This window comes from Saccharomyces mikatae (assembly GCF_947241705.1).
Source record: "Saccharomyces mikatae IFO 1815 strain IFO1815 genome assembly, chromosome: 9".
NCBI lineage: Eukaryota > Fungi > Ascomycota > Saccharomycetes > Saccharomycetales > Saccharomycetaceae > Saccharomyces > Saccharomyces mikatae.
In genome coordinates this window covers 425,576-446,083 of record NC_079264.1, presented here as the reverse complement: position 1 = coordinate 446,083, position 20,508 = coordinate 425,576, and the positions used below count along the sequence as shown (strand labels likewise).

The following is a 20,508-nucleotide window of genomic DNA, read 5'->3' as shown; positions in this document are numbered from 1 at the left end:
ATATGATAACCGGTGTTAATCCAGCAATAAAATATAAGGCGGATATCTCAGGATGGATGAGTTTCGATGTTTGTTCTTCGAAAAGTTCTGCGGTGATGCTATTGACGCCTTTTCATTTTGTGCAAAGAAAGAAAATATCAGAATATAGTGTCTTCTCTCGAGATTTACTGCACATTTCTCTGTTTCAGAAGGCATTGAAGATATCGTCTCTTCTAATAAAAGCATATCAATGGATTATTTTTTCGATTTCAACTAATACGGAAAATCGTTTCAGACATTTTACGCTACTCTCTTACTAATAAAAAGAAGGCAACTGGTTATATGATTCCAGTGGTATCAACCTTTGCTTTATTATTTTATAACGGAAAAGGCGAAGTCCATTAGAGGCACTAGTCGCTGCTTGAACAAGTTCAAAAGTTACTCTAGTTGCAAGATGTGAACTGGATATAAGATCCTACCTAATATTATTAATTTGAAAATATTTTCTTTTGAGAATATCTGACTTTTGAATGAAATGGAGAGAGAAGAAGCTCGAACGCAGACTGAATTGAAGTATTATGCTATCAGACAGAGTCCCCTTCAGCCCCCAATAACGCTTAGAAGAGATACAATTAACCAGCTACTCCTCGCAAGGGGGTAGCGTAGTAACAGCAGAAACTGCACGGTATATCCCATGTCCGAAGAATCTGCTCAGCAATGACAGAGTTGTCAGCTTTTGGTCTTTTTTTGCTTTTCCGGGCAGGAAAACAAAATAGGTTTCTGAAATTACTGTTATTTTTAGACCCAATAATAAGACTTCCTCTAACACATGCTTTGCAGTATTCGAACCACCAAACGCCAATTTTTTAAGGCTAAGACTATTGGCATATATGTGCTAAGCCAAGATCCTCCCATTTGTCTTCAGACTTACTGATTGTCCTATTTCAACACCTTTCTCAAAGGCCTTCCATGATATTATACCGTCGCTGGCGTGTCCTTTGGTTCGGTTTGTAACGCGATAATTTCTTCTTTTAGTATGTCTCTATTTTGAATATATAAGAAAAGTTGGCAACAGTGAAAAAATGGGATTTTCCAGAGAGGGATGGCGGACCATACCAGTGTAGGCTTTGAAACGAGAGAAATGGGATACGCACTATTCTAAATCCTTGTGTACCTACCTATCACAAGTATATCAAAAAATCTCAACTCTCTAGTATTACCTAAGCTTGCCTGAATAGAAGGAATAACTATACCTGTACCGTTCATATCATTAGTTCAAGGTCTGGCCAAATAATTCATGGCATCTTCTTTTCTTTTTCTAACTGTTGAATGACATATTTTAAACACACTATTATTTTCTCCTGATGAGATGTACTTTACAGTTCGTACCTGAACCAGCGGTTACGTCAATCTTCAGAGGCCCAACATAAACGGATTGGATATACGGCAAGTTGTTCGTACAACGCCTTCTTTTTAGCCGCTAAGTAAAAAATCTTAATTTATAGGTTCTCACTTGCCTTGAGCCTTTTCAGGTATTTAGGCAACATTCTTCTTTCAAAGTTTTTTTAGAAGGATTATGTAAGGTTTGAAGAATAAGTGCCTGAAACCTAGTTTAAATATAGGCAAAAACTAACTATTTTTTTTTGATGACACACTTTGGTATCATAGGGTCCATTCTTGACGTAAATGCTGCTGTTACAATATGCGTGCCTTTATTTTAATAGCACCACCGCGATTTTACCGCTTTTCGTCAGTTTACTGAGATGCGACAAAAAATATGCTGTCATTTTCCCAAAATGATCTGTTTCTTTTTCTTCGAGAAGATTTGTGCGCAACACTATTGTTCTAGAACAATTCACACCCTACGGATGTTTCCTTATACCTTCCGCTCAGATGAGCGTATTGGCATGATTAGCAGTGGGGGTAGGTATAAATATCCCTCGTTCAATAGAGTACCATGCAGCAATAGAAGCTTTCAGAATGTAGAATTCTTATGGTTTTTTATGTGTGCCTTTTTGCTTCCAAGTGCAGTCTGTGATTGGAAGTTCTTTTAGAATTATTTTTCGAAAAGTGCTCACGCATTTTCCTTTTGACCGACGTAGTACGTATGTATCCACTGAAGGAAAAGTATCGTAGTGAGAGTATACTTGTTTGACAAATATAGGATTGGGACGCAGTTTTTTACCGCCTTCTTACCTCGTCTTCTAAGGCGTTCCAATTTTTACTTTATGGCAGAGTTTGGCTAAAGCAACTAGTTCGTGAGCCAAAACTCTTCTTTTTTTCCAAATGTCCCAGAATTATCGTTCCAGTTCGGTGTAATTGAAAGAACAAAGTCCACGTTTTCCTGTTTGTTATTCCACCCTGAAATTGGAAGAAAAGTGTAGCGTACGATTTTCGACGCACTTTCTTTATGAAATTCTAACTATGCCAGTGATTGTTACGAACGTGGGGTTCTAGGAAGGTCTCATTATTGCATTCATGCTCGAAAATAGGCAACTGCCAAAAAGTGTATTTCTTACTTACTAATGGGCACAAAATATCATATTTTTGGCATAACATTTCCGTCTTCAGTCTATGCATGTACTTACAGATTTCTTATTGCACACCCAACATCCGCGGGTTCCTTACGGCGACACTTTTCTTTTATGTATTCAGTATCTTGATACCGTTAAGTTGACTGTACTGCTTAAATTGAGGAAAGCTAAGGCATTTCCAATATTTAGCAAGTACGAAACTGCGTGAACCAGTAACTGATCTCACACATCGAGTTTGTCGCAACGCATGCTCGCAAACCTCGTTGTATATATGATGATATATGATAAGTTTTACTCTTCTCAGCCAATATATTTTCAACTGCGAGGGCAATGCTTTCACCATCATGGTGAATAATTAGTAAGTCATGCGCCACATTTTTGAGCCACTGAATTCTTCCCAATATTGATCAAGGTAGGGCCGATGCGCCAGTGACACTATAAAAAATACTCATTAGATAAAAACTATAACTGCCCAATAACAATATGACCATAACTCAGCGTTGTTAAGCTTTCAACTGGTATCAAAACAGTTGAAGATGGACGATAAATAAAAAGCTACACAATTCGCTTATCCAATTATCGTATGTGAAGAGAGATTTGTGAAAGCGGCATGATTTAGCTATCTAGCAATGCATTGCGATCGCAAGCAAAAAGTCTCAACCTCGGCATCTCTTGAGTGTAAAATTGTAGATACTCATAATGAAAGTGTGTGCGACTTTTGCCACATCAGAGGCGACAGCCAATGAAGTGACTGACACGATAATCTTTCTTCGAAAAAAAAATCATATAACATCCTGAGCGGATAATCCTGGCTTGCTCAACATTTTCAGTAAGCACCATTTTATCTTGCCTCACATCATGCACTGTATAAAGGAAAACAGACAACAAGGCAAGCAGCTCTAACATTTAGTACAGATTGTGATACCCGCACCTTTTTTTGTTCTATAATTACTTTTTGTTGTTTGCACTGCCGCTTCTTATCCTCAGGACCAAGTCAAACCGTTATCATGTCTTCACAGCCATAGCTTTACATGAGTCACTGGATGAAACCAAATTTTGGTACTGTTTACCTCCTTGTGGTATTGCAGTGAGACACGTCCGCTGCAATCCAATCCGTGTACACGGTGAGCATGTAATTCAGAGAAATCATGTTTCCTGTGTTGAAGATTTCACATGATAATTATTTTGCTTAAGGGTTTGCATGGATAACAATCTTTCATACCCAACATATATCTTACTTTTGTGAGGTGCTCTAACTGCTACATCGTGTTTGAATCAAAATTTGACATTGCGTTTAAAAGCAAGAAAGAACTGGTCAAGAGTGAAAGCTTCCTTTAAAGGACGTCAGGTTACAATTATGTGATACTGCAAAAAAAGTGATTACGCTTTTCACTGAGTATATTGTGTAAATGAGGATTCCATAAAGACTTGCCTTTAATTTGAATATTCATGGTTGCTGCCTAAGCCTTCGCTTAAGCAAACTCTCAACGGAGGCACTGTAAAGTCAAACCCAGCCTAATAGAGGGAGTGGACATCAATAGTCATTGATATTCATGTGCTGCTCAAGGACGTAACAAACTAGGGGTATCTTCCGTAGTTAAAGATGAGCCCCTCTCAGTTACCTTGACAATGGCATTTTTCTGCCACGGCCATTACTAATGATTTTCATTTCGTACCCGCATGTTCTATTCATAGTGAAAATTTGGGGGCCAAGACGATGTTACATATTATGAGGCTGAATTTTCACATAAAGGTGATTGATTTTTCTTCCACAATCTGAATTTGAAAGAAATAGGAGAACCAAGAAAGCAGTTATGTCGTTGCCTATTATTAAAGTTCATTGGTTGGATCAATCCAGAGCATTCAGGCTCTTGTGGCTATTAGACCATTTGAAACTTGAATATGAAATTGTCCCTTATAAGAGAGATGCTAACTTTCGCGCTCCTCCAGAATTAAAGAAAATCCACCCATTAGGTAGATCTCCATTGTTGGAAGTTCAAGACAGGGAAACTGGTAAGAAAAAGATACTTGCTGAATCCGGTTTCATTTTTCAATATGTTTTGCAACATTTTGATCATTCGCACGTTTTAATGAGCGAAGACTCTGATATTTCCGATCAAATTAACTACTATTTGTTTTATGCTGAAGGTTCCTTGCAACCACCTTTGATGATCGAATTCATTCTTTCAAAGGTGAAGAATTCTGGTATGCCCTTCCCCATTTCATATTTGGCAGGGAAAATAGCAGACAAGATCAGTCAGGCTTACTCTAGTGGTGAAATGAAAAATCAGTTTGACTTTGTGGAGAGCGAGATTTCCAAAAATAACGGCTACTTGGTTGATGGGAAATTGAGCGGTGCTGATATATTAATGTCCTTTCCCTTGCAGATGGCATTTGAGAGAAAGTTTGCCGCACCTGAAGATTATCCTTCAATTTCCAAATGGTTAAAAACTATAACATCCGAGGAGTCGTATGCTACTTCTAAGGAAAAGGCACGTGCTTTAGGTAGCAAATTCTAAGTGTAACTTAACAGCGCTATATTGTTCGTAAGGCTCTCACGCCATGTGAGTTTTCCAAACATTTTTATACATATTTATGAGTATACACAATATGCTACGATACATAATGATCAACAGGTTATAGTAACGAACATGTATTATCAAATGATATAAAGGGAGATAAAAAACTACGTAACCGCAAAGACAGACCCTGCCTAGTCAACTTCTTTCAAAAGTGCTTCGATAGTTTCAGACAACGAAGAAGGTTTGGTTAGTGAAGAGTACCTTTCGTGAACTTTACCCTTTTTATCGACCAAAAATTTTTCAAAATTCCATTTGATTCCTCTCAGGCCTAACATACCAGATTTTTGACTCTTCAAAAATTTGTAAACGGGATCCTCATTGTTACCATTGACATCAATTTTCTTCATGATGGGGAAAGTAACACCATAGTTCAATTGGCAAAATTGGGCAATTTCTTCATCAGAACCTGGTTCTTGGTGGCCAAACTGATTGCATGGGAACCCGATGATAGTAAGTCCCTCATCCTTGTAACGTTTGTACAACGCCTCTAGTTCCTTGTACTGCGGGGTGAAACCACATTTGGAAGCAACGTTAACGATTAGAACCACTTTGCCCTTTAGTTGGTCGAATGGAAATGGTTGACCCTTTTTGTCGATAGGAGCTAACTTATAGAATTCTGACATGATGAATTTGAATACCTTACGAGATGACAGCTTAAAAAGATGAAGGTGGAGAGCTTTGCTTTTCCTATTCCTGTTTTATTTTAGTATTAAGGGAGTATACTATCTTTCCTGTGTCTCTTTTTCCTTTTCCTCTCTTTGACCTTTTCGTCCAGAAGTTAAAAATGAAAAAGTAGAAGTGAATGAGGAAAAGGAATAAAGGGTTGTTCAACCAGAAACAAGAAGATAGGCTTACGATTCATTGAAGAAGCAATATGGGCAACGTAGTCTTGGTTACTGGTGCGTCTCGCGGGATAGGCCTGCAATTGGTGAAAACTATCATGGAGAGAGACGCTGACTGCGTGGTTTACGGTGTAGCAAGAACAGAAGATAGTCTGCAGTCTTTGCAAAAGGAATACGGCGCAGACAGGTTTATGTACCGTGCCTGTGACATTACGGACAGGTCACAGGTGGCAGCTCTGGTCGAAGAAATCCGAAACAAGCAGGGAAAATTGGATAGTATCATTGCGAATGCTGGAATGTTAGAACCGGTGAAGTCTATCTCCCAGTCCACCTCCGAGTGTGACATCAACCAGTGGGAACGGCTATTCGATGTGAACTTTTTTAGCATCGTCACTTTGGTGACGCTGTGTTTACCCCTGTTGAAGAGCTCGTCAAAAGTTAGCAGCATCGTCTTTGTCAGCTCTGGGGCCAGTGTGAAGCCATACAACGGATGGTCTGCATACGGCTGCTCCAAAGCCGCACTGAACCATTTTGCCATGGACATCGCTAGTGAAGAGCCCAGTGACAAGGTCCGCACAGTGTGTATTGCACCGGGCGTCGTGGACACGCAGATGCAAAAAGATATCAGAGAGACGTTGGGCCCTCAGGGTATGAAACCTGAGGCTCTCGAGAGATTTACTCAATTGTACAAGACCTCGTCGTTGTTAGATCCTAAAGTGCCCGCAACAGTGCTAGCGCAGCTTGCGCTGAAAGGTATTCCCGATGCTTTGAACGGCCAGTATCTCCGCTACAACGATGACCGGCTTGTGCCGGTGCAGGGCTAATGCTGGCACTGTGTTGTGTAAACGAGTATGCTTACACTTTTTACCTGCCAAGCTTTCATTGAGTGCCTGCGATGAGCAACAGTTTTTGTGCGGCCATTTCTGTGCCAAGAACCGGTTTGATTGTATCACCGATGGAATCCCGCGGTGTTTTCTCAAAACCAAGAGAATATATATAATGCACATACACATATATATATATATATATGTGTATGATGATAAGAAGAATAATTAAGACAGAGGCACAGTGTTAGGTGGTAAGAGAATTCCAACTATAGTCGGCAACACGTTAGATAGAACATGGGTAAAGTCATTTTAGTTACTGGTGTATCCAGAGGTATTGGTAAGTCCATCGTGGATGTCCTTTTTAGCTTGGACAAGGAGATAGTTGTATACGGCGTGGCCAGATCAGAGGCTCCATTGAAGAAGTTGAAAGAGACATATGGTGACAGGTTCTTCTACGTCGTTGGAGACATTACCGACGATTCAGTGTTGAAGCAATTGGTAAGCACCGCTGTTGAGGGCCATGGCAAGATCGATTCGTTGGTCGCCAATGCAGGTGTCCTAGAGCCCGTGCAAAATGTCAATGAGATTGACGTCAATGCCTGGAGAAAGCTGTATGACGTCAATTTTTTTAGCATCGTTTCTCTGGTTGGCATTGCGCTGCCTGAGTTGAAGAAGACCAACGGTAACGTAGTCTTCGTCAGTTCGGACGCTTGCAACATGTATTTCAGCAGTTGGGGTGCATACGGCTCCTCAAAGGCCGCTTTAAACCACTTTGCTATGACGTTAGCCAATGAGGAAAAGCAGGTCAAGGCGATTGCCGTGGCTCCAGGTATTGTGGACACAGACATGCAAGTAAACATCAGAGAGAACGTGGGACCATCTTCCATGAGCGCGGAGCAATTGAAGATGTTCAAGGGCTTAAAGGAGAACAACCAGTTGCTAGACAGCTCTGTGCCAGCGACAGTCTACGCCAAATTGGCTCTACGTGGTATTCCAGAGGGTGTTAATGGCCAGTATTTGAGTTACAACGACCCTGCCTTGAAGGACTTTATGCCTTGAGACTTTGTGTGTATATAGGTATCGTTATATACTAGTCGATGAGTCAAAAGACACTTTTACACTTGAGTACATTTTGCATATTTTTGATTTTTTCCAGCGGAATTTGAAATTTCGCTCTCAACTGCCAAATTCCCTTGCGATTTCAGTGACAAAGAGTCATAAAGTCATCCTCGAGAACCCACCATAAAGTATATAAAAAGGCTGTATTCCTAGATGGCAACAGGTATTTTCAAGAATACTTCGGAAAGAGACAACGAACAAGTTATATTTCACCCACCTGGAAAAATGCCTTCCGTCACTTTACATTTGAGAGCTGAAACTAAGCCTCTAGAGGCACGTGCTGCCTTAACGCCCACTACAGTCAAGAAGCTAATAGCTAAGGGTTTCAAAATATACGTGGAAGATAGCCCACAATCAACTTTCAATATTAACGAATACCGTCAAGCAGGAGCCATTATAGTGCCTGCGGGTTCATGGAAGACCGCTCCACGCGACAGAATTATTATAGGTTTGAAGGAAATGCCTGAAACGGATACTTTCCCCCTAGTACACGAACACATTCAGTTTGCTCACTGTTACAAAAACCAAGCTGGGTGGCAGAATGTCCTTACCAGATTTATTGAGGGCCACGGTACTTTGTACGACCTGGAGTTTTTGGAAAATGACCAAGGTAGAAGAGTCGCTGCTTTTGGATTTTACGCTGGGTTTGCGGGTGCAGCCCTTGGTGTAAGAGACTGGGCATTCAAGCAAACACATTCTGACGATGAGGATTTGCCTGCAGTGTCGCCATACCCTAATGAAAAAGCATTGGTCAAAGATGTCACCAGGGATTATAAAGAGGCGTTGGCCACAGGTGCCAGAAAACCAACAGTGTTGATCATCGGTGCGTTAGGGAGATGTGGCTCTGGTGCCATCGATCTTTTACACAAAATTGGTGTTCCTGACGCTAACATATTAAAATGGGATATGAAAGAAACCTCTCGTGGTGGCCCTTTTGAAGAAATTCCACAAGCAGACATCTTCATCAACTGTATATATCTGTCAAAACCAATTGCTCCTTTCACTAACATGCAAGAACTAAATAACCCTAACAGAAGACTAAGGACTGTGGTGGACGTATCAGCAGATACTACCAACCCTCACAATCCAATCCCGATATACACTGTGGCCACTGTGTTTAACAAACCCACCGTTCTAGTACCCACCACTGCCGGACCCAAACTATCTGTTATCTCTATCGACCACTTGCCTTCTCTACTGCCAAGAGAAGCTTCAGAATTTTTCGCTCATGACCTTTTACCATCTTTAGAGCAATTGCCTCAAAGAGAGACCGCTCCTGTCTGGGTTAGGGCCAAGAAGTTGTTCGACAGACATTGTGCTCGTGTTAGAAGATCTTCAAGGTTATAGTTTACGTTTTATATATGTACATTCTCAATTACTTCTGACATTTATAAGTTTTAATTTTTTTTTTCCTTTTTTTGCTGCTTTTCGTTTCTTAGTAAATTGTCTTTTCATTACACTGATAGATATATATATAAATATATATACGTAAAAAAGTAATATTAACTGACAATTAAATCGTTCAACATTCTTGTCGTTTGCAGATTCGACAACTTCGACTTGAATGCAGTTTTCATCCTTTCGTTTCCCAGTAAGAACTTTGCTAATGCAATTCTTAAGTATTCTGAGATTAATTCACTTATATGATTAATGGAATTATCTTGATTGCCAAACTTGTACATGATGAACCATGTTAAAAGTAGTAATGTCAAGGGTATCCAGAAAAATATTAGCATCTTATCATTTTGGAAGTTTTGTTTATTCTGAAAAAATCGATTAAATTGCTTTTTCAAAAACTCTTCTTCTTCCTCATATTCGTCTTCTTCTGAGTTCTCAGAGTTTTCAATATTGGATGACTGTTCCATAATATTGTCTTGATTTACCGCTTCCGACTTATCATCTTTTCCCCAGGATAGTGGAAATAGATCCTCATACTTTGGCAAGTCATCATTAATACGATGTAAAACTCTATTCCAGAGGGACGTACTGCCATTATCCTCACCCGCAACATTCGTGTTAGGCCCAGTATTAAGAGATTCGCTTTTTTTTTCCCTACTCTCAACTCCTGGTTGCTCTAACTCATCAGTAACAAACAAATCTTCATCCCCATCTTCTTCAAAATCACTTTGATCGTACTCAGAATAACTTGAATTGTCAAATAGCTGTAGGGTAGGATGCTGAATTTCCATGCGAGCAGGAATTACTAGGCTTTGGTTTTCGAATAAGTTTTCATTGAGAGATTCGTTATCCAACAGGCTTGAATTGAAACTGGATTGTGAATATTTTCTGCTAATAGAATAATTACTGTCTGTTTCTGCGTTGTCAGTAAACTTTGTACCGTCTTGAAACACTTCAAATAATGACAATACCTCGTTGACATAAGCGTTATTATTATGAACAAAGTTATGATTGTCTCTGTTTTCTTGTTTTTTGTTAATGTCTTTTGCTTGGACGTGGTTTGCTATGAATATTTCCTTTGCGGTTAATCCGTTGTGTGACTTTAGCAAATAATTGACTTTACAATTTAATAGCATCTTAATAATTTTGGGGTCACCACTTATGCATGCAAAGTGTAAGGGAGTTAACCCAAAGGAATCGATATCGTTAACACGGGCACCTTTTTTTATTAGTGTGTATACCAGGCTTGAATAGTTCTTTAAGCATGCGAGATGTAATAAAGTTCTTCCCAAAGAATCGCATATGGAAATATTGGAGTTGATGTTTAATGATTTTATAACTTTTTGTATCAAGACTTCATCTGAGTAAAAAACATTAGTATTCATATTCACGTTATGTTGATTTGGTGAGGGGCCCGTGCTACCATTTGTACCACTATCAGGAGAGTCATTACCAACAATTCTCTTGGCAATATTTCTTGCGTCTTCTAATTTACCATTCATCTTTAATCCCACGATTTGCAAAGCTAATTCAATCAGTTGTCTATCAGTATCGTCAACATAGGTGAATATGGCTTTTTTATTATCATTGATCTCAATTTCTTGGGGAAGGTCGTCAGCGTTGTTTTCACTATTCGTGTCGGTAATCGAAACAAATACCTGACCTGCATAGGCTGCAGGAGGAAGATAGGTAACGATAGTAGTCTCACTCCAGCATTGAGTGGAAAGGGCAAGATTTGCGCCGAACTTTACGGAAAGGCCATCTTTGAAGTTGCAACCTAATAAAGTAACTTCAATACCACCGTTGATTGGTCCTTGTGAGGGAATAACACGATTGATTGATGGTAATGAATTGTTATTATTAGTATTATTGTTTTTCATTGCGAAATCTTGCATTGCATGTAAGGACGGATTTATCGTGTTACCTACTGAACTTATTGAATTCGAGAAGGAATGCTTGAATAAAGGTTTACCGATGTCATTCTCCAAATTGTTGCGGGCCCTTTTCCGTTGATTTAATTGACTCTGCTGTTCGATATTTGTTAAGGAGATGGTGCGGACTGGGTTATCGTTATCACGGTGGTAGTTGAATGACTCGGAGCCCTCCTCGCTCATAGATGTTGGTGATGGGATATGTTGGTTGGGTAAAGAAAGGTTGAGTGATAAGTTATTATTCTGTAGTAGGTCTGTCTGTTGAGAAATGGAATATTGGAAAGGTGCATTTTTATCTTTAAATGGAATATTACTCACCTGACTACCATTGTCATATGGATTGTGCTGATAAGTATATTGAAACGGCATATTTTCATCTTTACTCAATTGATTGTTATCGGTTGAATAATATTCTGTGGTAGATTCTTCTTCTGTTAATTGCCTTCTAGACGAAGTGGTGGTGTTATTGAATTTATTAGTATCCATATTGGCTGGTTTTCTATCCGTGATCATAATGGGCGTTGTAGTGTACTTACCCAATAATCGATTTTGCCAATCAGTTATGGTGAATAATATGACAAAGCCATTATTTGCCTTATGATGCCTGCAATAACAAACTAGTCTGGTAGTTAATTCAAACTCCTTAACATTATCGAAAGTTTTCATTATAGGAAAAACCTGTTTATTATTGAATACTACTAACCTTCTGTTAATATTATTACACCATAATAGATTATCTGCGATACCTGACTTCCTTCTAGCGGCTCTTCTTTGTTCTCTCTTCACACATTTTGTACAAACATTTGTCGTTCTGTTACTTACAGCACATAGAACAAATGCATTGATATACAGGAGATTTTTCCTGAATTCTTCGGAAAATTCATCAATATTTTTCTTCAAGTAGAATTTCTCCCTTGAAATGGAATCGCTTGGCAAATATACCATATTTTGACTTAAAGGTGTTTCTGATGTAACTTTCACTTTCAGTTTGAGTTGATTCTCTACTCTGGATACTTGTGGCAAACCTGAGACCTCTACTTGCAAGGTTAGCTGGGCCGCATTTACTTTAAGATAGTCCAAAGGATTTATATAGACAGAGTGAATCGTCTCCTTTCTTCCAAATACAATCTCATCATGAGCGGGACTGCCCATATTATTTTCTTTAAAAAGCTTGTTTCCGTGCTCATTCTCTTCCTCTTTCTTTAAACCTCTGCTACCTTCCATTTCGTCCTCCAGAGGAGTAGACACATTTTCGTTGCTATGAGTATTGTTTCCAATTTCGTCGAAAGAGAGTAGATTAGGTGAATCATCAGCCTCATCTGTCTTGATAAAATTTTGAAAATTAGCAGCCTCATCAATATTAATATGGGCCATGCTGTCATCCTGATATATGGGAGACCCGTTTAGTAGGAAATCATCCAAAAGCTGTGACTCCATTACGCTATTACTGTGCAACTGAGATATGTGAGGGTCGCTTCCAGGTGTTTCTGTTAAAAACTCGCTGTTCTGATGCATGACGAATTGTTTAATCCGCAAAAGATCCTTCAATAAGTACCTTTAAAGGCGCAATAAAGGGAGAAAATAAGATCTAATCTTTGAAACCTCAAGAACGACTGTTGATCAAGCGCCACTGTCCTTTTAAAAGGCTTTCGGCGGCTGTATTTTCTGGTTTAGAACTCACCCATTTAAAAATGTTGAGTAATTTGTCATGATTTACGAAAATAAAAAGAAATATGGTGCATACAGGGCACATCAAATGCCCTGAACTAAATTGTTAGGTCAATGTTCTCGTAGTATTGTTTATAAAATATGCCCTACTCATTTTTTATTAAAACCCTGGGCTTAAATTGGTATGAAATAAATGTACCATTTTTAGATAAGATAAGGGTGGTCGGCAAATGAAGGAAGAGAGAGATAAGATAAGATGATAAGCGAATAAATGAAAATAGATAAGATGGACAAAAAGGTACAAGAGGGCCTTTTGTGTGCATTCACATATATAAATCAATACCAGACATTTAGCCTCCCCTTGACGCTTATCTTGCTGGAAAAAGAAAACGTGTGTAACAAAGATGGTGACAGTAATTGCAGAGACATTGACGATAGAGTCGTTCAAGGAATATGGAACGATTATCTCGCCAGATGAAGAAATATCGAGACTTCACAGTCTCGAGAAAGGTGCGAACCAGGGGACTGCAATCAAACTGCTTCAAGTAAGCCGGGTAGAGAACGGGTCTACTAAAGAAGCTCCTAATTGGAACTTATTCCGTTGCTTCCCACAACCACACCTGAATAGAGCGTTCGCTCAAGGCTCTAATCAGGGAATTTCTCATTCGATTAAAGTACTTGAAAAACATCCGTGTAGTTCGCAGACGTTTGTGCCCATGGGGAGGGCGTCCGCTGAAGTAGCATACTTGGTAGTAGTCGCTAAGGAATTTGAAAATAAACCGGACTTGTCTACGTTGAGGGCCTTTACGTGTTTAGGTAATCAAGCTGTCACCTATGGCATAGGCGTCTGGCATGCGCCCATGATAGTGCTTGGCAAGCAAGAGCATTTGGACTTTGCAGTCTTGATCTACGAAAGCCTAGAGCAAGAGAAGCCCGAGAAGGACTGTGTGGAAGTACACTATAACGATGGTGACATTTATATCACCGTCTAGATGGTATTGCGACTGTGTGTTAAGTAAATATGTAAATTTCCCTGTATTATTAATTTTATAGCTTTACGAAATTCGACATAATTCTTCGCTGAAAGTTGCCGTGCAGTAGAATATTGCGGTTTTTGAAAAATTGCGTTAACTTTTTCTTATCTTAGATAAGGGATTTTGAAGAAACTGTCATCTCAATTGATTTTCATCAACTATGTTAAACAATGAGTATAAAACGAGGACATGTAGGAGTATATTTTTTATCTTCCTTTTCTCATGTGATTGTTTAATCACTTATAATATGCGTCATAACTACGCCGAAGAACACTGAACAATGGTGAAGATTAGCTTGGATAACACTGCTTTGTATGCGGACATAGACGCAACCCCTCAATTTGAACCCTCCAAAACTACCGTGGCTGATATTTTAACCAAAGATGCCTTGGAATTCATCGTTTTGCTACATAGAACTTTCAATGCAAGACGTAAAGAACTTTTAGCTAACAGAAGCGATTTACAGTCAAAATTGGACTCTGGCGAATATCGATTTGATTTCTTGTCTGAAACTGAACAAATCAGAAATGATCCTACTTGGCAAGGTGCTATCCCTGCTCCGGGCTTAATCAACAGATCCAGTGAGATTACTGGACCACCATTGAGAAATATGTTGGTTAACGCTTTGAACGCAGAAGTGACAACATACATGACCGATTTCGAGGATTCATCATCTCCAACTTGGGAGAATATGATTTATGGCCAAGTTAATCTTTACGATGCCATCAGAAATCAGATCGACTTCAAAACTCCAAGAAAGGAGTACAAGCTGAAGGATGACATTTCAAGACTGCCTACTTTGATCGTTAGACCTCGTGGCTGGCATATGGTGGAGAAGCACCTTTATGTAGATGATGAACCAATTAGTGCCTCTATATTTGATTTTGGTTTATATTTTTACCATAACGCTAAAGAGTTGGTTAAAATTGGTAAGGGCCCTTACTTTTACTTACCAAAAATGGAGCACCACCTAGAAGTAAAACTATGGAATGACATCTTCTGCGTTGCTCAAGATTTCATTGGTATGCCACGTGGTACTATTAGAGCTACTGTTCTGATCGAAACTTTGCCAGCAGCTTTCCAAATGGAAGAGATTATTTATCAAATAAGACAGCATTCTAGTGGTCTAAATTGTGGTCGTTGGGATTATATATTTTCAACGATTAAGAAATTGAGAAACTTGCCTGAACACGTTTTGCCTAATAGAGACCAAGTGACTATGACTTCACCATTTATGGATGCTTATGTTAAAAGATTGATCAATACGTGTCACCGTAGAGGTGTTCACGCAATGGGTGGTATGGCTGCACAGATCCCTATCAAGGATGATCCAAAGGCTAATGAAATTGCTATGAACAAGGTTCGTAATGACAAGATCAGAGAAATGAAGAACGGACATGACGGGTCATGGGTTGCACACCCTGCATTGGCACCAATCTGTAATGAGGTTTTCAGTAACATGGGTACAGCCAACCAAATATACTTTGTTCCTGATGTGAATGTTAAATCATCCGATTTATTGAACACAAAGATCCAAGATGCACAAGTCACAGTTGAGGGAATTAGAGTTAACTTAGACATTGGCTTGCAATATATGGAGGCTTGGTTGAGGGGATCTGGTTGTGTGCCAATTAATCACTTAATGGAAGATGCCGCTACTGCAGAAGTGTCGCGTTGTCAATTGTACCAATGGGTTAAACATGGTGTTGTTTTAAGTGATACTGGTGATAAAGTAACACCGGAATTGACCGCCAAGATATTGGATGAGGAGACCACAAAATTGGCTTCAACAAGTCCACTAGGTGAAAAGAATAAGTTCGCCTTGGCAGCTAAGTACTTTTTGCCTGAAGTTACCGGTAAAATTTTTAGCGATTTCTTGACCACTTTATTGTATGATGAAGTCATTAAGCCAAATGCTAAACCAATTGACTTAAGTAAATTATAGAACTTTAGTTAATTACTAATAAATTAATACGTATGTAACCTGACGAATATTTCAAAGAACCTAGGACGCTCTTTTCTCGCATAATCCAATCAAGTATCAATTGATAAGCCTCTTGATAAGATACGAGAAGCGGAACTCAGATTTTTATCCATCTCAGGTTGAAATTGAACATTTAAAAACCGTAAGAATACACAAAAGGAATGAAATGCTTACTCTTGACACGAGAAAAATGCAAAGGGATAGGAAAAACCAGCTAAGTTAGAAGATCCAACGATGGAAACAAAAATACTTGTCGTCAATCCTAATAGTTCAAAAACAATGACTGATTCCTTGCAGGAAACCATTGAAAAGACTTTCTCAAAGGAATCATTTAAAATCAGTTACTTCACAGGACCGGATGCCTCACCACGGCAGATCGATGGCGAGGAAACAAGTATTGAAAGTATGAAGGCCTGTCTTCCCCTCATAGTTGATGATCAGGAATCGGTTTATTACTTTCAGAATTTTGATGGGATATTGATCGCCTGTTTCTCCGACCATCCTTTGGTGACAGAGATAAAATATAGGGCCGCTAAAGAAAAGAGCAATGTCTCGGTTGTTGGATTATTAGATAGCAGCATCCATTATTGCGACTTGATCGGAAAGAGGTTTTCTATTATCACTTCAAATAAAGAATGGATCCCCATATTGAATAATTCTGTAGAATCGAAATTTTTGACAAGGAACACAATTGATAAAAATCTGTGGAAAGGTACTGTATCCACTGACCTACAGGTCCTCGACTTGCATAGCCCAAAAAATTTTCAGCAAATTGCGGATATTATTTGCGAGGAGAATATTAGAAAGCTTGATTCAGAGATTGTAATATTGGGTTGTGCAGGGTTCTCAGGGTTACAAAATAAACTCGCAAAAAGATTCGAAAAGGATGGTATATTGTTTTTGGATACGATTGAAATCGGTTTGGAGATTTTAATTACTATGATAAAGTTCATTAAATCACAATATAAATAGAAATATAATTGTTTTTGTAAAGGTGTATTTATTAACGTTTTGCTTTAAAACGGACAGAAACCAAAAAATAACAAGAACATAGCTCAAGAAAAACATAATTGATTTTTAACACAAAAAAGATTAAACTTGTATCGAATTTTTCTCCTTTAAAGTAGTAAGAATGCATAATTTCAAAATATACAGTAGTTAAATAATTATTGATAATATTCATTAGTACCCCCAAACTCTTACTCTTTTCACTCCACCGTCTGGAATAATCTTTAATTTGACATGAGAGACTCTTATATTCTTACGTATCTCATACACATGCTCTTTGTCAGGTCCCGTCTTTGACTTTCCAACTAGTTCTACCCATGTTTTTTCATCAATGTTACCACTTGATCCTGGCTCCTTCAAGCAACCTTCCACACTAATAAACTGTGGGAAGTTCCCCCTAAAATGTGCTGTATCGACAATAATTTTTTCAATGAAGGTTGATTCTCTGCCAAGTTGAATTATGACCCAATCAGCATGGCCTGGTTCTCTTGACCTTCTGGTTTCCCAGCCGTCAGACATATCATGACCTCGTCCTGGCAGCAACAAGTTATCAGTTGAACCAAAATGTTGGTCAGAACATTCCAAAGCCACAGCACCATTGCAAACATAAGCCAAATCAATTACATGATTTTTGGTTTTTAATTCTGGAGGAACCACTCTTCCGTATAATCTAAATCTGGCAATCCCTCCATCAGGGTACATTTTAAGCTTGATGTGAGTGAACTTTTCTTCAGTAAGGCCGTTACTTCTGATGAAAAGGTGTCTTTGCGAAGGACCACATTCAAATTTCTCAACAATCTCAACCCAACGTGAGTCATCCTCCACTATATTACCTTCTTCACCCTCGTCATAAAGCGCCTCAACTGAAACGAATGGTGCTTGATTACCATTGAAAAATGCAGTGTCGACTTCACCACCAATAATGTGGGCAGCAGCAACTCCCATCTTGATGATAACCCAGTCGTATTCCATCTCATTATGCCTTCTCGTCTCCCAGCCATCGTACCACGCTCCTGAGGGAACAAATTTAGTACGATCACATATTGGGTCACTTGGCTTAAGTAAATTCTCGGCAGCGGCGAACCATTCATCTGAAAAGGAAACTACTTTACCACCTAGCTTGGATCCTATAACATCTACTGCTTTGTTTTGGGAAGTGATTATTGACTTGAATTCAGCTTCTTCAGATAAATCAAAGAACTTCATTTCTGACGAAGGGACTAATTGAGGCAAGTTGGTTTGTTACGCAAATTTATAATTAGTACAAATCACAACGAAATTCACTGCCATTCTTTTATAATATTTTTTTTTCAGATATAGTGTCTGCTATTTGAAGCTTTTTTTCAACCGAGTTTCTGTTTCGTTCCTTTATTCTTATCTTATCGCTTATCTTATTTTTAGATAAGACACCGGAACTATCCGAAGTTTTTGATAGGATCGAACGAACGCAAGTTTGGCAGCTCCATGGCAATTTGGTAAATCGAAAGTACGCCATTCCCACAGGAAATTATAATGATGCTGCGAATTATATTAGTAAATCTGCTTAACAAAAGTATATAAAAATAAACAAAATGAATATTAAGGTTGTTTAAATGTATAATAACTTCTTCGTACTATGTGTATGGAAGGTTGAGGTGGAACTTTTATTCAGTAAACTATCTTTTCATCAGTACTATCATAGATACTGATAGTATCATCACATAAATCATCTCTACGCAATTCGTTCTTCCAATCTTGTTCAAAATCCTCAACATAAGCCCATCTTTGGAACCAGCCTTTCTCTGTTAAGAAATTGGTTACCGGAGTACCTGGGACTGGGAAAAAATAGCACAACGTGAGGTATATCACTGCACTAATGAAGAAACCCACTGGATAACCTAGGTAGTATAGTCTCATCGCACCCTCTGAAACTGTAATTTTGGGGGCGCCCACATCACCTATAAAGCCCGGCAAATTTGGTGCAATACCGCAAATATACGCAACAAAAGCCCTCCAATTGACACCAAATCTATTTCCGAACATGTAGAAGGAGCCCTTTTGAGCCAGGAATAAATGTGTCAATTTCACGTACCCTCTTCTTACCACAAAATAATCAGAGCAAATGACACCAGCAATACTAGAAAGGAAAATTGCATAAGCTCCTAAAGCACTGGTGAACTTACTTGAGCTGGCCATCAGGTTCCATGGACAGATACATAGAGCCATTGCCACACAGAATAGAGAGCCTCTTCTAATGTTAATATATCTTGGAAACAAAGCAGTCATATCTGCACCACATGCCAATGAGTTGGCAGAGATATTTGTACCTAATTGAGCTAGGGCAAATACAAAGGAAATCAAAAAGACACCAGCTCTAGTGCCTCTTGTGTAAGTAGTCTCCAAAAATTGACCCAAGACGTCCAAGGGTGACCAATAGTTGACCCCATATAAATGATAACCAGCTGCAGTAACAATAATACCAATCAAACAGGTGATAGCAAAGAATAATGGGATAGCAACCAATTGTGGCCACAGAGATGCTTGAGGATTTTTGGCAAATCTACCGAAATCAGGAGCGTTGATAATCAAAGCAGCAAAGTTGGCAATACAGGCCATCAGGGATCTGACGAATATCCAAGAAAACTCGGAACCATGAGGTGAGGAATCATTTAGCGACCCCAATTCAATTTTACCGTGCGATTTCTTCAAAGCCCAAATCAAGAATCCAAAGGCTGCAAAGGGGATTAAGGCTGCCTTTACCGTAAACAGATGCCTAATTTTATGAGGTGCCACTAGAACAAATGGTATACTGACCACCCAAAATATGAAGAAACACATGAACTCGAAAGTAGTACTATTTGGAGAACCAAAATGGTTTGGAATTCTATCTTCCAAATTCTTACCAAAGATAGATTTCAGCATCAGCGCCACAGGTGTAGCACCTAACCATGCTTGCACTGCGTACCATACTATAGCCATAACAACACGATTTATAATCGGCCACATGGAAAAGAAAATACCAAACGAGGCCCTGACAGTAATGGGGAAGGCCAAGTGATATGCAGAACCAATTCTCGAGTTCAACACCACGAAAACACCTGCAAAAGTATAACCAATCCAAACTGTAAGCCAACATTGCCACCAATTCAGACCTAATTGTAGACCTGTACCAGCAATTTGCCACGTATTAATATTGAAACAGTCTGCCAACCAGAAGTATAAGTAGTTGAACCAGGACCAGCACCTTCTCTCTTCTTCAACTGGTTTCAAGTCTCTGTTATACAAAAAGGACTCTTTCAGCGAAACATTCAACGTTGTCTTATCTAACACAATGTAGTCATAGTATATTTTACTCCAGAAGGATTTCGTTTCAGGCAATGGCGTGATTTCGCTCTCCTCTATCGAAGAGTTGTCCACATAGACATTTGTGCTGATATTTTTGTTCTTGTTAAATCTCCCGTCCTCGACGTCTATAACATCATTTTCATTATTGTTAGTGTAAGATACAATAGATGTGGAGGGCTGAACATTCTTCCTCGAAGGGTTACTGAAAATAGCACTTAAAGCGTCGCTAGCCATTCTTGCTTTTGTTGATGCTATATGTTACAAGATATACAAGCTGA

General features: G+C 39.0%; 11 protein-coding genes across 11 annotated transcripts; 7 read left to right on the top strand and 4 right to left on the bottom strand.

Annotated features, from left to right (window-relative positions):
- Positions 1-4,327: 4,327 nt before the first annotated feature.
- On the top strand, positions 4,328-5,032 carry GTT1 (bifunctional glutathione transferase/peroxidase; the record flags this gene model as incomplete). Its single annotated transcript, XM_056223302.1, has 1 exon — positions 4,328-5,032. One exon carries the CDS (start codon positions 4,328-4,330, stop codon positions 5,030-5,032), a length of 705 nt encoding a protein of 234 aa, XP_056082907.1.
- A 194-nt stretch (positions 5,033-5,226) lies between these two features.
- On the bottom strand, positions 5,227-5,718 carry HYR1 (peroxiredoxin HYR1; the record flags this gene model as incomplete). Its single annotated transcript, XM_056223301.1, has 1 exon — positions 5,227-5,718. The coding sequence occupies one exon, from the start codon at positions 5,716-5,718 to the stop codon at positions 5,227-5,229; it is 492 nt and encodes a 163-aa protein (XP_056082906.1).
- Positions 5,719-5,969: 251 nt separating this feature from the next.
- On the top strand, positions 5,970-6,761 carry IRC24 (sepiapterin reductase family protein IRC24; the record flags this gene model as incomplete). Its single annotated transcript, XM_056223300.1, has 1 exon — positions 5,970-6,761. The coding sequence occupies one exon, from the start codon at positions 5,970-5,972 to the stop codon at positions 6,759-6,761; it is 792 nt and encodes a 263-aa protein (XP_056082905.1).
- A 297-nt stretch (positions 6,762-7,058) lies between these two features.
- Positions 7,059-7,823, top strand: NRE1 (sepiapterin reductase family protein; the record flags this gene model as incomplete). The annotated part of the gene is made up of 1 exon (XM_056223299.1): positions 7,059-7,823. One exon carries the CDS (start codon positions 7,059-7,061, stop codon positions 7,821-7,823), a length of 765 nt encoding a protein of 254 aa, XP_056082904.1.
- A 213-nt stretch (positions 7,824-8,036) lies between these two features.
- On the top strand, positions 8,037-9,230 carry LYS1 (saccharopine dehydrogenase (NAD+, L-lysine-forming); the record flags this gene model as incomplete). Its single annotated transcript, XM_056223298.1, has 1 exon — positions 8,037-9,230. One exon carries the CDS (start codon positions 8,037-8,039, stop codon positions 9,228-9,230), a length of 1,194 nt encoding a protein of 397 aa, XP_056082903.1.
- A 155-nt stretch (positions 9,231-9,385) lies between these two features.
- MGA2 (Mga2p) lies at positions 9,386-12,727 on the bottom strand (the record flags this gene model as incomplete). Its single annotated transcript, XM_056223296.1, has 1 exon — positions 9,386-12,727. The coding sequence occupies one exon, from the start codon at positions 12,725-12,727 to the stop codon at positions 9,386-9,388; it is 3,342 nt and encodes a 1,113-aa protein (XP_056082902.1).
- A 557-nt stretch (positions 12,728-13,284) lies between these two features.
- DAL3 (ureidoglycolate hydrolase) lies at positions 13,285-13,872 on the top strand (the record flags this gene model as incomplete). Its single annotated transcript, XM_056223295.1, has 1 exon — positions 13,285-13,872. One exon carries the CDS (start codon positions 13,285-13,287, stop codon positions 13,870-13,872), a length of 588 nt encoding a protein of 195 aa, XP_056082901.1.
- Positions 13,873-14,194: 322 nt separating this feature from the next.
- Positions 14,195-15,859, top strand: DAL7 (malate synthase DAL7; the record flags this gene model as incomplete). Its single annotated transcript, XM_056223294.1, has 1 exon — positions 14,195-15,859. The coding sequence occupies one exon, from the start codon at positions 14,195-14,197 to the stop codon at positions 15,857-15,859; it is 1,665 nt and encodes a 554-aa protein (XP_056082900.1).
- A 273-nt stretch (positions 15,860-16,132) lies between these two features.
- On the top strand, positions 16,133-16,870 carry DCG1 (Dcg1p; the record flags this gene model as incomplete). Its single annotated transcript, XM_056223293.1, has 1 exon — positions 16,133-16,870. One exon carries the CDS (start codon positions 16,133-16,135, stop codon positions 16,868-16,870), a length of 738 nt encoding a protein of 245 aa, XP_056082899.1.
- Positions 16,871-17,080: 210 nt separating this feature from the next.
- Positions 17,081-18,112, bottom strand: DAL2 (allantoicase; the record flags this gene model as incomplete). The annotated part of the gene is made up of 1 exon (XM_056223292.1): positions 17,081-18,112. One exon carries the CDS (start codon positions 18,110-18,112, stop codon positions 17,081-17,083), a length of 1,032 nt encoding a protein of 343 aa, XP_056082898.1.
- Positions 18,113-18,553: 441 nt separating this feature from the next.
- On the bottom strand, positions 18,554-20,464 carry DAL4 (allantoin permease; the record flags this gene model as incomplete). The annotated part of the gene is made up of 1 exon (XM_056223291.1): positions 18,554-20,464. One exon carries the CDS (start codon positions 20,462-20,464, stop codon positions 18,554-18,556), a length of 1,911 nt encoding a protein of 636 aa, XP_056082897.1.
- Between the last annotated feature and the right edge of the window lie 44 nt (positions 20,465-20,508).